This window comes from Phalacrocorax aristotelis, chromosome 21 (genome assembly GCF_949628215.1).
Source record: "Phalacrocorax aristotelis chromosome 21, bGulAri2.1, whole genome shotgun sequence".
Taxonomy (NCBI): domain Eukaryota; kingdom Metazoa; phylum Chordata; class Aves; order Suliformes; family Phalacrocoracidae; genus Phalacrocorax; species Phalacrocorax aristotelis.
This window is the reverse complement of record NC_134296.1, coordinates 5972306-5985630: the sequence shown is the minus strand read 5'-3', so window position 1 is coordinate 5985630 and position 13325 is coordinate 5972306. Positions and strand designations below refer to the sequence as shown.

At 46.4% G+C, this 13325-nt stretch overlaps 2 protein-coding genes across 5 annotated transcripts in view; one reads left to right on the top strand and one right to left on the bottom strand.

Moving 5' to 3' along the window:
• Positions 1 to 863, bottom strand: part of SRGAP2 (SLIT-ROBO Rho GTPase activating protein 2) — a 111817-nt gene extending 110954 nt beyond the window's left edge. For all 4 annotated transcript variants that reach the window (XM_075115946.1, XM_075115947.1, XM_075115948.1 and 1 more), the window contains exon 1: positions 774 to 863. The gene's annotated coding sequence lies outside the window, so the exon portion shown is untranslated. The remainder of the gene's footprint in view (positions 1 to 773) is intronic.
• Positions 864 to 1245: 382 nt separating this feature from the next.
• On the top strand, positions 1246 to 6080 carry FAM72A (family with sequence similarity 72 member A). Its single transcript, XM_075115602.1, has 4 exons — positions 1246 to 1508; positions 2408 to 2485; positions 3577 to 3701; positions 4626 to 6080. The coding sequence occupies exons 1-4, from the start codon at positions 1357 to 1359 to the stop codon at positions 4718 to 4720; spliced, it is 450 nt and encodes a 149-aa protein (XP_074971703.1). The 5' UTR covers positions 1246 to 1356; the 3' UTR covers positions 4721 to 6080.
• The last annotated feature ends 7245 nt before the right edge of the window (positions 6081 to 13325 follow it).

Genomic DNA, 13325 nt, shown 5'->3' with positions numbered 1-13325 from the left:
TCACCGGGAAAGCGGGGTCCCGGGGGGGGGGTCGAGGGGAGGCAGCCAGCGCAGGGAGCGGCGGCGAGGGGCGAGGGGAGCCCCGAAGGAGCAGCGCTGCGGGCGGGGGGAGGGGGGTGGGGGGGAGCGGCCAGAGCCCGGCCGAGCTGCAGCACCTCCCGCACCCCGGCCCCGCACCGCCGGCGGGCGCTCCCGGCACCCCCGCTCCGTCCGCAGCTTCTCCTTCGGCAGCTCCGGGGTGGGGGCTTTGGAGGTTTTGGGGTTGTTGTTTTTTCCCTTTTTTTTTTTTTTAAGTGTTATTTTGGGTCCTCCGGCGGCCCCTCGCCGAGGCACGGGTCAGAGCCGGCCCCGCAGCCCGGCATGTGCGAGGCGGACGGGAACCTGCCCCCGGGGGACGGCGGGACACAACTTTCCTTCCCCTCTTTTATTATTATTATTAATATTATTATTAATTTTCCCCGTCTTTTCGGGGGAGGGAGGGGGAGGCTGCAGCCCCCGCCCCCGGGCAGCCTCCCGCAGAAGATGCGCGTACGGGAGGAAGAAATAAATAAACACGACACCCGCCGGATCCGCATCCCGCCCGGGAAGAACAATGAGGGCGGCGGGGAGAGGAAGCGTGGGGGCGTCCCGGGGGGGGCCGGGGCTGAGGGACGCGGCCCCGCGCCCCGCCTCAGGGCCGCGCTGAGGGGAGGCTGAGGGGAGGCGGCGGGGCGCGGGCAGCCCCCCGGCGGGGCTGAGGCGGAGGAGGGGAGGGGGCCGGGCGGGGCGATTACCTGGGCGCAGCGGAGCCGCCTCCCCGCCTCCCGCAGCCGGGCGTCCTCCGGCCGCTGGCGCCCGCCGCCCGGTCCCCCTCGCCGGCCCAGCCGCCGTCCGGCCCCCGCGAGGATCGCCCAATCGGCGAGGAGCGCTGGGCACGAGCGACGGGCATCACGTCCAACCAAAAGGCACCGTCTGTCAGCTGGGCCCGCCCTCCTTCCCGCCGCTTGGCACCCATAGCCCCGCCCCGCCAGGCGGGGCCCGGCGCAGCGCAGACCCTCCTCCGTAAGGACGAGCTCAGGGGCGGGGAGAGATGTAAATAGACTGCCGGCTGGGCCATTGAGAGCAAGGCAGGGCGCACTCCCCCACCAATAGCCAGGCGGTAGGGGTAGTGCCACCCGTCTCCTCCAACGGCCAGCAGGGAAAGGGTGGGTCCTGCTGCTGATCTCCACGAATCGGTTTAGTGGGGCGGGTCCTCCCGCGCCCAATGGGAGACTGAGGTCGGGAATTCAAACTGACAGGTGGCAGCGTGGCCGTTGGCGGCGGCCGGGCTGGTCGGACTGACGGACGGACTGAGAGCGGCGGCGGGGCCCGCCCGCCATGTCGGGCAGCAGCTGCACCTTCGAGGACCGCTGCGTGTCCGTGCTGTGCTGCCGCTTCTGCCAGCAGGTGCTGAGCTGGCGGGGGATGAAGGCCGTGCTGCTGGCGGACACCGACACCGACCTCTACTCCACCGACATCCCGCCCTCGGGGTAAGCTCAGATTAAGTAAGCGCAACCTGCCAGGCTCGGGGCCGCGGCCCGCTGCCGCAGCCGCCCGCCCCGCCGGGCTGACCAGGCCGCCGGGCCCCCCGCGGCCCGTCGCCCGGGGATCGCCCCCAAAATCACCCCACCCTCAGCCCTCAGCTCTCCCTCAGCCCTGGGGAAGCCCCAGAGAGAGCAAGGCCCTCCTCGTCTGGCAAATCAAAAGTCTAATTTAATCCATTCGTGGGGAAGACGTAGGCTCAGGGAGCCACGGGGAGTTCCTCCAGCTCCTTCCTTAAGCAAAGATTAAAATTTGAAATAAATACCTGTAAACAGAACAAACCTGATCTTACACCGCTTCCAGAACGACTCTCCCCCGAGTGGGTTGTGTGTTGCTTTCCCATAACGATATTTGAATACTAAGGAAATAAGGTTGCAAAATAATATGTTAATTAGTAAGTATGGGTTTAAAAGGAGATAAGAAATCAAAGGTTGGGTTTTAAACGTCCTAGCCTTTAAGCTATCGTTCTGTAGCCTTAGCTGAGATTCGCCAGAAGTAGGGCGATGTCTGCCATCAGATTTCTGACTGACAGTGCCGCGCAGCCAGCGCCAGGGCCCCAGCCTGCAAGGTACAGAGAGAAGCGTTGCTTTCTGGTCTAATTTGAGAGGACTTCAGATACATTCATGTAATGTCACATGGTCTCTTTTTCTTTCGATATGAGTATGGCTGGTAGATGATAGGAAAACGGAGTTGTGCGGTCTTGAGAAAGTTAAGAAAAAAAACAAACCAGATGAGACTGTAATGGTAACATCACTTTGTTGTGACTTTGTACCTATGTTATCAAAACATTACAGTTGTAATCATAGCCACACCTAAACTTCTGTATTTTTAATTTCTTCCCGTCTAGTACTGTTGATTTCATCGGAAGCTGCTATTTTACTGAGATCTGCAAATGCAAACTGAAGAACATCGCGTGTTTGAAGTGGTAAGAATGCCATTCAGCGACACTAACACCTCAAGCACGCCCTGATACCGTTTAACCTTCTCACTGTAAACGACTGTGGTGCAAGCGTTAAGGGATGAATGAACAGATTGCGTACTCTATTTCAAATTTAATGCTGCTTGATAGAAACTCAGCCCACTACTTCTGGGCATGGCTGCCAGTCTATTTCTGTGCGAGTCCCAAGTGGAAATGTGACAACCCTGTCAGTAGTCTGAGTAGATGGGAAAGCTTGCATGCCACCTGCCTGATTAAATGTCTGCTTCAACACTGAGATAATTGTGTGAATAAGGCCGCAGTAAGTAGTTACTCATATTCTAATTAATAGAACATCCTCTTGGCAGATCTAGTTGTTGCTAGCAGATGGAACACGCTGTCACTAAAGTTCTTGGAGTTCTTTTATCCTCTTTATTAATGCCTGATATTTAAGAGTAAAAACAACTCTCAAATAGCTCACAGTTATTTGAGACGATCCTTTCAGCTTCATAATACAGACTTTTACCTTGTTCAGATTTGAATGGTGGGGGGTTGTGACAGGAACGCAGTATTTCAATTTTTAGACGGAAGTAGAGAAGCAAATACCTCACCAGAGCACATGACTGAGAAAGTTTAAAAAATGGCTGTTCTAGGTTTCAGCCTGGGACAGTAGATAAGGCTTCGATATTCCCGGTCTCATTACTCCTACTATTGATACTCTCCTGTGCACAGTGCTTATGTTGAGATGGATTTTATGTGCATGATGAACTTCTACATTGATTCCATTGGAATCACGGGCTTTTCAAATAAAAAAAAAAAGCCATTTGTTGGTATGTAAACTAATCTGGATTACACAATTTAGGTTACTAAATGGTTCTCTGTGCCAAAGATCTAAAACTTAGATATTCTGTAACTCCTGACAGATGTTCCCTAAATATTTAAGAGGCTCGTTTAACTGCGTTCCCTTAACTTTATCAAAATAGGAGCATTACATAATGGTCTGGTACCATGGCTATTTAACACTAGCTTGAGCTGGAAAAGCCAACATCTATCTCTTCGTCAGGCATTTGTGTTGCTCATTATTTCACTTCTCTTTCTAGTGGTAACATTGTTGGTTATCACGTGATTTCTCCCTGCAAACCTTGCCTGCTGTCCTGTAATAATGGCCACTTCTGGATGTTTCATAGCCAAGCAGTCTTTGGCATCAACAGACTAGACCCTTCTGGTAAGGAACACATATGTTTCCTTCTCTTCCCTAAACTCTTGAATTCTAAGTCCTCCTTCTAATGAGGCATCTCGATATAGTTAAAGCATATGGAGGGAGCGTAACATATGGAGGCATAAGGCAAGCGTTACTGTACTGCTAATCCAGCAAACTATTTCGGGGGAGGTAATTGTAACTACTTTGTAAATTAAAATTTCTAACTGGGTGTTTATCTTCATCAGAAAACTTAACCTGCCCTTTTTGTGGACAGAAGTCAGGATTTTCTGAAGCAATTTTATAACTAGTATAAACACAGCCACCAGCTGCTATTTATAGTGGCATGTATAGCTTCACTGTGCTATTAGGCAGCTGTCCAATGGGCACCCTTATCGGGTGAGTCATGTTGTCACTTTGACCCTATATAACTGAGGCCTCATTAGCTCAAGCTGAAGTTACAGCTCGTGCTAGCTGGTTTCTTCAGCTAGGTGTTGTTTGGATGCCAAGCGTCTAGCATAATTCGCCTTTAGTCCTGAGGAATGCGTAGCCTTCTGAAATATCATTTCTCCCCTTTGCAGATAGGAGTAACTTATTGCCTAAACCTTTCAGTGTCACCTGTGTTTCAGATCAATGCATTTAAAAATAAATCAGCCATGAGGGGATTATCAATAGCTACATGAATTAGCTTATATAAATACACCCATGGGCAGGGAGTTATTCTTTGAATTATGCTGTAAACAACAATTACAAGATCAGTTTGGAAGAAAAATAGGAAATAGTCTTGATACATTTATCGTGAACGTGACTTACCAGGTTTTGCAATGATCAGAGTAATTTATTTTCTCTGAAAATAGACAGTTGTGCAACTTGAAAATAAGGTCACAATCCAAAAATACCTTTCTTTTTTTTTCCTCCCCCTCCTTTGTTTTCTTACCTCCTTCCCACCAGGTGTGAATGTGTTGCTCTGGGGCAACTTGCCAGATTTGGAGGAAAGCACAGATGAAGATATGTCCTGCATCTCTGAGGAGGAGCATATCAGATAAATATTATCTATAATATACTACAGTGTCTTCCCTAGATTTGTTGCATTGCTGTTTGGTTTGGATTTTTTTTTCCTGCTGTCCCGTCAGAGCTTAAACAACACAGGAAACCTGGAAAATTATCCTAAAAGAGGACGGTATCGTCTTCCTCTTTCACTGTAGCCTTCCTTAGACTCTTGAATCTGCCTAGTGCGTATCTTCTGACTAGAGACATGCCTTGGTTAGACATGGAAATGGAGACGGAAAGTGCATTTAGTGAGGTCTAGGTCTGTTTTGTTTTTTACATTTAAGTCTCAACATTTGATAATCTTTGCTCTGTGAATACTGTTTTAGGAAAGAAGAAAAAATACAGTTAAAGTCTTTCAGTTGCTGTAAGCACAGCTTTAAAATCTTAAGAGTCAGTCTGGTTGATGAAGTTCTGAAAGAGCTCTGCTTTTGTGGTCACACGGACCATTGCCCAGAGCTTCTATTCTGAGTGTACAGAGTTGCCGAATAAGTGGGTTAAAGTACCCGAGCTTTGGCTCTATGATCTGGCTTTCCTGCTTTTAGCAGCTTGTTCTCCGGGCATCTGAGGCATGCCAGGACGCTCCTGGATGCGGACTGGGGAGCTATCAGAGTCTCCCCATCTTCATCTTTCAGTACTTTTAGGATCATGTTTCTGTGGAGATCGAGTTAGTTTTCTGGGTTTTCTTTTTCCCCTGATAAAACCTAACTACTGAAGTTACTTCAAGCCTAATATAACGTCAAGACTACACTGAAATTTTTATTAAGGTCAGCAATAAAATCCACCCTGTTCTATGTGTTATTTTCTTCCCCTTATAGGATAAGCATCCCTCCAAAACAGAACTCAGTCATCGACTGGGTCTTTTACAGAGAGAAAAAAAAAAGAGAAAGAGATCAGGTTAGATATTTGGTGTTCCTGCCTAACCTTGTATCCTGAAGCATACACACAATCTGGTTCCTGTAAGAAGTAATGGATTCAGAGCTCATTATCCGAGTTGTTACAGCCATAGTATTTAACTTATGAACGAAATACTGTCCCCTTCAGCCAGTCACCTGAAGGATCACCTGTAGAAAACTCAAGGTACGCTCATATAAGAGAACTGAGTACATTTTTGAATTTGGATTGATGCTGAATAAAAAGTTCTGTAGCTTCTTGCAATACTTGGAAGAGGTGCAGTGAAGGCAGATCTGAATTGTCTTAGTATTTTTACTGCATGTTATATATTTCTTAATGAAGGGTACTACCTCTTCTGCATTGTTTAAATGTATATTGGTATATATACGTACGTGTGGGTATATGTGTATGTCTTGTTTTGACTTCCTGTATTATGTCTGGTCATTAAAGAAAAGTTTTGGACTACATAGTCTTCTGGGCTGTAATAAATACACGTGTCTAATGATATCAGGTAATGAAAACAATGAAATAGCAGCTTGTATTAAACTAGTTGAACAATTAGGTTCTTACTAGTATGATTTTGTTTTAGAGACACCCCCCCAAAAAAAAAAATCACCTCCCTCTTAGGCTGACAAACTAATGACTTCTCAGCCTTAAAGGCATTTAGTGAGTTAACTCTCCCCTTAACGCAACATCCCATTTTTTGCCAGTTTTCTATGCTGCATGAATTTGATCGTGTTGTGACTACAGTATTAAGCTGGCAAGGTGACATCTCACACAGAGATTTTTCCAACAGAATTCATGAGCTAAAAATACATCCGATTGTCTAAGCAGCACAATAGTTCAAATAAAATTCCCATAATGTAATTCTGCTTTGTTGCAAGTTCAACGCTTGCCATTTATAACCTTCACAATTCTGAGTCAACTCGGTGTCAGTGGCAGAGCTGACTGGAGAGCTGTTCTCCCACAGAGAAGTAGAGGACTGTAATTTCTTCAAGTCAATAATTCTCTCTTTGCTCCCTATCTGTTTGTACACATAGAACTGGAAGTTCTACTATGAACTACTTTAATTACACAGGCCTGTTTGAGCTAGTTGATCTCAACCAGGCATCAGCGTGAAATCAGAAATGAGCCAGCTTTTAAGGAAGTTCCATCCTTTTTTTTGACAGTAAAGGAGTTGTAGGTATTATATACAAAGTAAACAAACATCCTCCATTGCCCCAGCTGTCATGAATGTTACCAAACGAACTAATCGTGTCTAGGGCTACTTCTATTCTTTCTATCTGAAATTAAAAAGAGAATCAATGAAGCAGTTTGTGGTAAAGCCACTGCTCCTTATTCACAAGGCCCTCATGTTTTGGGTTAAGTTTCCAAGGATCACCCTGTGTAGGGAACTACTTTCCAGGTTGATAGGTATATCTAACACCAAAAAGCTGGCACAAAAACAGGTCAATGTTTCTAGAAACACTCCCAAGTACTTCACCCCACCCAAACCTTCGTTTGAAATAAAACAACTCAGGTCTCCACTTGATGGCTTATTTGTTTTCCCTGCACTCTTCAACATACAAGATACATATGCTGTAGCTCAACCCTGGAATCTGTTGTGAATCATTTGGAAGGTGATGGTTGCAAGGCATTTGGTATAATAATGCTGAATATTAAGACAGATAACATCCAGAATGAATACATCGGCAGGATTCAACTTCCCAATAGTCAGTCAGTCTGACACAGAAAAAGCTGGGTAGCTATCGTCATCTTTGGTAAGGATTTTACAGTGAAACTTCCCGGGATCTTTGCTGTTCAGCCAATGAAGTCAAAAGCAGAGCACAAAGCCGAAAAACAAGAACCGAGTCCTAAGGCCTTTCTCTTCTGCTCATTAAGGTACACAAGGCAAGTAGTTAAAGCACTTTAGTGTCTCTAATCAGATCTGGTTTTATTCAGAAGGGACTGAACACCAGGCAAAGGGTCTTAAATTTGAGACTTGTGACTTTAGTCGATGCTTCCACAAGACTTCCAGTGTCTCCCAGCTCCCAGAGCACGGCTGAGAGCGATGCAGCCAGCCTTAATGCCCACGGTATTGCATCCCCCACAGGGCGCGCACCGGTCACGGCCATGTACCAGGCCCGATCCCAGCAGCTCTGCAGCTATAAGATATTGTGTAATACAGACTTGTGGGCTCAGGGTCACAAACTTGTTTGGCAGAAAACATTTGAAAGTAGAATTCCAAAATTCTACTGGGAATTCACTGGGGATAAATAACTTTGGTTTGATTTTTAAATCACAGCGACCTGTGTAATCACGCTGCCATCAATGGTCAACCATTTTCTTTTGTGCAATGCATAATCTGCAATGCACAATACTGGCTGGAGGGGTAGGATAAAGTTATAGCAAGACAGCAGTAAATCGATTCCCCTTCATATTAAATAAGGCTTACTAGAAAAAGCACATTTAAGTATTCTTCATTATTCCAGTACAGATTAATGCCTAATCATAACCTCACATTCATGTAACACCATTCATCCCAAAGTGCTTTACAATGACAAATAGTTAAAAATTCTTTTACCACGGAACTGCAGCCAACTCCAGGATGCAAAGCAGCTGCCAAGTAGACAGCATGCTGCAAGGACCACGGCAAGCATCATCCTGTAATGAAATTCAGTATGTGATCCCTATCAGTACAAACCGATATGTTGATTATTGAGGGAGGTTCAACTTGAAAGACGCTCTTTTCTTACGCAGCCTGGAATGCAGTTCATCCACTTCGAGCCAGATGACAGATGGGTCACCTCTCCTAGGACAGACCCTGGAGTCCCAGGGTTTGAATCTGAGAGAGAGTCCTATGATAAGAGACAGAAGTTGCCAAGCTATCTCTTTTTTTCTGCTCTTCTCACAGGCATGCAAGAGCTGGCATGCTTTTTAAAGTCAAGTAAAATGGTCATTTCTTATAAATCGCCCAATTACTTTGTCGTGAGAGGTCACTGTTACATATTTTATTACGTTTGCAGCCTGTGCGGTTTCTGAAAGCATACCCCAAGGAACAGTGCATATCTCAAGTAAACAGCCTTTGTGTGCTATTATTTGGATTAAGGGAGTGTCTACAGGCTAGTACAGTATAACAGCTACGGGTGCCTATTGTGCAAGACCTGTACGAGCACAGCGACTTGTAGACTCGGAGAACTCGCGCTGTAAACAGAGCAGGCAAGGGATGGTAAGGGAACGGCACCACTGGCTCTGTCAGAGATCAGAGGTAAAGCCCGAACTGAGGCCTGAGCAGGAGGCTCCTTAGTTCTAAGACTAAAACCGAGAACCAAGCCATGCCTGTTCCTGCAGCTACGGATCACTTCTTCCTATTCCAACAGGCATTTGCAAGTCTATGAATAGATGCAGCTCCTCCAGCACACACACTTGATCATCTCGTGCTTAAAGCAAGGATCCTTCTCTACGCCAGTGTTTCTGGATTTTGACTGCACCATTAGGCTTTCCTCTGGCTCTAGCATACGAAGCGGATGTAGTCTCTAGCCAAATACCCACAAAAAGCCTGTAAAGAAAACAGGTTATTCCAAACCTGTACAGATACCGCATTCATAACTGAGAGGTGTGCTCTTCAATTTACGCAGTATACAAGAATGACGAGAGAAGAGCAGCATGCCTGCCTTGAACATCTCCTGTGAAATTAACTCCAAGTTTTCCATGCCCCACCCAGAATTCCCTCTTCTCATCAGGGAATATCAACTCTGCTAGTCTCTGAAAAAGCATCAGCATTTGCAAGCAGCTATTAGCCAGGGGGAGATTTTAGCTGCTTTGCTGTCTGCAGCATCTCTTGTCATCTTGCATGCGTGACACAAGCGTAACAAAGTGAGTCTGCACTCTATTGATTTCTCATTAGAAAGCATGCTTCACATTTTGGACAGCTATGGGGGGGGGGGGGGGGGGGGAACAACAAACCAACAGAGAACAAAGCTGGTCAAATAGAAGCCAAACAAAATCTCTGGTGCTTCACTTCTTATGTCATCCGAACGCTGACAGCTTGATGTCTCTGGGTAATGCCACACAAGGGAAATTAGCGCCATCGCACTCTCAGGCACTGCCATCTGCATGTCAACGTATGTAGAAATTCGTGCAGGCAGTTATAAAGCAAGACTGATAAAAGAGACTTGATCTTTCGCATTTCTCTGACGACACTTATTTCCTGGAGGAAAGTGCTAATTAAAAATAACCCAGTATCTCTCCAACGTAACTGCAGCCACACTAGGATTCTTCCCTGCTGTGCTATGGCAGAAGCTTATTAGTTCATCCCACTCTAGCATATGGCCTGTTTTGGACTAGGAAATTTCCACTAAAAGACGAGATAATGCTGGAAATACAGGTGTTTTGGGACTCTCATTCTAACTTATATAGGAACGTAAAACCAAAGAGAAACTGGTCCTGTGACACTGGGCACACCTGACAGTTCTGTACACAAAAGCAAGCTAATAAGATTTAAATTTTTAAAAGAAATAATCTGATTTTGTCTCTTCCCATCGCCTGTCTGCCCCTCTGAGCCAACACCACACTCCAGCAACAGACTGCCCAGATAAGCAAAGCGCTTTCGGGACCAAAGGACACTGAGAAAACTGGGAATACAAAGCTCACACACCCTTTGCCTACATCGTTTGGAGGTTTTGCCAGTAGCTGTTCTTTTATCACAGATTTACTGGTCTTCATTTTTAAAAGCGTAACTATATATTTAGTTCTGAGACTAGCAAAGCTTCAACAAGGATGAATCTGGTCTATGATTTCTGCTATGCGTATAGAACATACCCAGAAAGCTTTTTCAGCAGACGTTGGCAATGGAAGCTACAAGACAGCGTGCGCAAGCTGCTTCGGATGCGCAGAGTGCCAGGCTTCTCTGCGAGTGTTGCAGGCAGACTTTGGCCTAAATTAAAAACACAGTGTGTGAAGCTAGAGGCCCGAAAACATTTGAAGACCAGCATAGATAGGATCTATGTCCAAAACAGGACTAAGAATGCACCTTCAAAACCTGTGTATCCAAGCAAAATTAGGCGTTAGGCTACTGTGCTAGACACAAAATCTAGGCCCTTTCAATTACAGGATTTTTAAACTGCTTTAGAGCCACTTGCTTTGACCAACTGACTTATTCTCTTGACTCATCACTGTGTACATGGACACAGAGAGAGGTGTCGATGCTTTTAGACCACCAGAATACCAAAGCTGCAATAGTTTCCTCAGAGTGGTTAATGAAGCCAACACAATCAAAGAATAGTTGGTTAAAAATGCAGATGGAATAACACAGGGTCACATTTGAGGGAAGATTGTGAAAGCTACTGCAGATTCACCCTAGCATCCCACTCAGATGTTAATGAGGGCCTAAAATGTTTGGAAAAAATTAAGCAATCTGCTCTTGTGCAAAGGCCCATCACAAGACTTTCCACAATGTTGCTCTGCTTTTATTGGAACCCAGGTTAGAGGTGAATTTTCTCTACTTCAAATTTTACCCTAAGTCCAGATTACTTTCTCTCTCGCTTACAATTTAAAATTCAGATAAACACATTTTTTCATCTCACCCGCTACCAGAAGGCAGCATTCATAAGCGTCAGGGAGTAGATATTCAGCAGAATATGTCCATTATTTTATTCCAGTCCGTCTGGGAAATCAAAATTCAAAAACTGCTTGAAAGCGCCTGGCACTGGCCACTATAAGAAACCTTTCACCTGCTTACCTGGATCCCCACTCTGATTTGATACAAACATGCCAGCGATGCATGAAGTTGAATTGTTCCTTACCTTTGTGCCACTCTGATGGAAGATTCTCAGCAAATTGAGCAGCACTTGCTGTAAGTCAACTGCAAAAATCATAGGCCTTAATAACAAGCAGCTTTTGGAGAGTGGCAGGCGCTTTGATAACAGCCTGCCACTCTTCCTGCATCACTTGAGCCTCTTCTTGCTCCTTCCAGGGCGTTCAAAAAGTGGGCACTGATGGCTTTGGCAGTAATTGTAGTGTACGTTGCCAGACCTGACAGCAGAAGCAGCACTACTTTCCCCTCCCAGTGCCTTGCCAGTGTATTTAAAGCAGTCACATCTCATCGGATACTATAATGGCTAGCAAGAGATGCCAGGTGGATCCAAGGCTGCCTTTTTCCAAAGCCCAAGGGAAAGCAGGGCGGTTATCCCCATGCTCTGTCCCTAGTAAGTTCGATTTTATAGTCTCTGCATTCTCCTTAGCCTCCCTGCAGAGATCAAAGACAGCTATGTTCGGGTGTGTGCATGCACACATATGCATGGAGAAGACACATTAATTATGGTCTGAAAATTTCTCTGCTAGAAAAAGAACTGGTTCCCTCTGTCACTTACCCTCTCCCCCGCAACAACTCACGCTGGTCCAACTTACACCTTGAAAACAACCTTGGATTGCAAATGACCTAGGGATAATAGGCATCAACCAAGTATATCTTGGCTCAAAAACGTGTGCTTTGAAGAGCAGAAACCCAACACCAGCGCAGGCTTTGATGCCATAGGACAGACCCAGTGACTTGTTTCTTAAGCTTTACCTTCCCTGGTCAGCGAGTGGTCAGAGCAGCAGTCATGTCTGTGGCTAAAGGACTGCTTCATTGGGTTGCTAATTTATAGACACCACCGGTGGTATGATGGAGAAAAATCAGGAAATCGTCGTTTTCCTTTTGCTGACAAGGTTACGAAAAGGGAACAGTTCTGGGAGCTCTCAAATGATGCCATAGAACTTTCAGCTTGGATTATAAGTCAAAACTCTGCTTAATAAGTTAAGAAGAAGCATCCCTTCAGCCAAAAACTGCAGAGTTTTGACATCATCTTCTGGCCACTGCTAGAAAGGGGAAGAACACCCTCCTGGAGGGATCACAGCCTGACCGGCACCTTACATCTCAGAGGAGAGTCGGCGGGGCCGCGGTGGCCACCGACAGGGAAAGGCAAGGCAGGATATTCCCCGTGATGCAGTATTTCACAGCGCAGGCACCGCGCCAGCGCAGCATCGCCGCCGCACCACGCAGCTGGGCTGTTGGTCAGGACACGGACCGACGTCAAGAACGATCTTGTTTCTTCTGCTCCTGCGAGGGAGGCTGCCGTTTGCAAGACGTGGCCTCTGAGGGGGTGTAACAAAGCAGTGGGAAGGAAAGTATAAAGTACAGGTTCGGTCGGGTGAATCCATCAAGCCTGCGAGGTCTGTGCACACCTTCGCAAATTGACCCCAGGTGCTGAACCAGCTGGAATGTGCTCAGGGGAAAAAGGTGTATAAAAAGTTGACAAGACTCACCCTTTCCCTCGCTGGAGAGGTGGGGAGGCTGGCTTTGCAGCAAGCGATGTCTGGGCACGCCAATCTGAGCAAGAGAGCACATTTGTGCCGCTCAGAGGATGGGCCTATTGCTATGCTTGGGCAGACTGCTGGTCCCTCTAACTCAGAGACATCCCGTTGCCTTGGCTAACGCTTCAGGAGACAACTGTCTTTATTCCTAGTGTTTGAACACCCCAGTATCCAGCCAGACAGCAGAGCTTTCAAAGCATAGGATAGCTAACTGGTTTTGTATGTTTTCTAAGTCACACAGGAGCACTTCTGCCTCCCCCACTACCTTCCAAATTCCTTTGTAAAACAGACAATCCCGTTCCTTCCTCTTCCCATTTTTAAACACAAACCAGTCATTGTCCAATGATAAATAGCAAGTGTTTCACGCTTCACACACTG

Bases quoted from the DNA above. Each gene is read 5' to 3' on its own strand.
- FAM72A (XM_075115602.1), top strand. From the start codon at position 1,357: ATGTCGGGCAGCAGCTGCACCTTCGAGGACCGCTGCGTGTCCGTGCTG. The intron at 1,509-2,407 runs GTAAGCTCAGAT...CTTCCCGTCTAG, and splicing joins ACCGACATCCCGCCCTCGGG to TACTGTTGATTTCATCGGAA. The intron at 3,702-4,625 runs GTAAGGAACACA...CCTTCCCACCAG, and splicing joins CAACAGACTAGACCCTTCTG to GTGTGAATGTGTTGCTCTGG.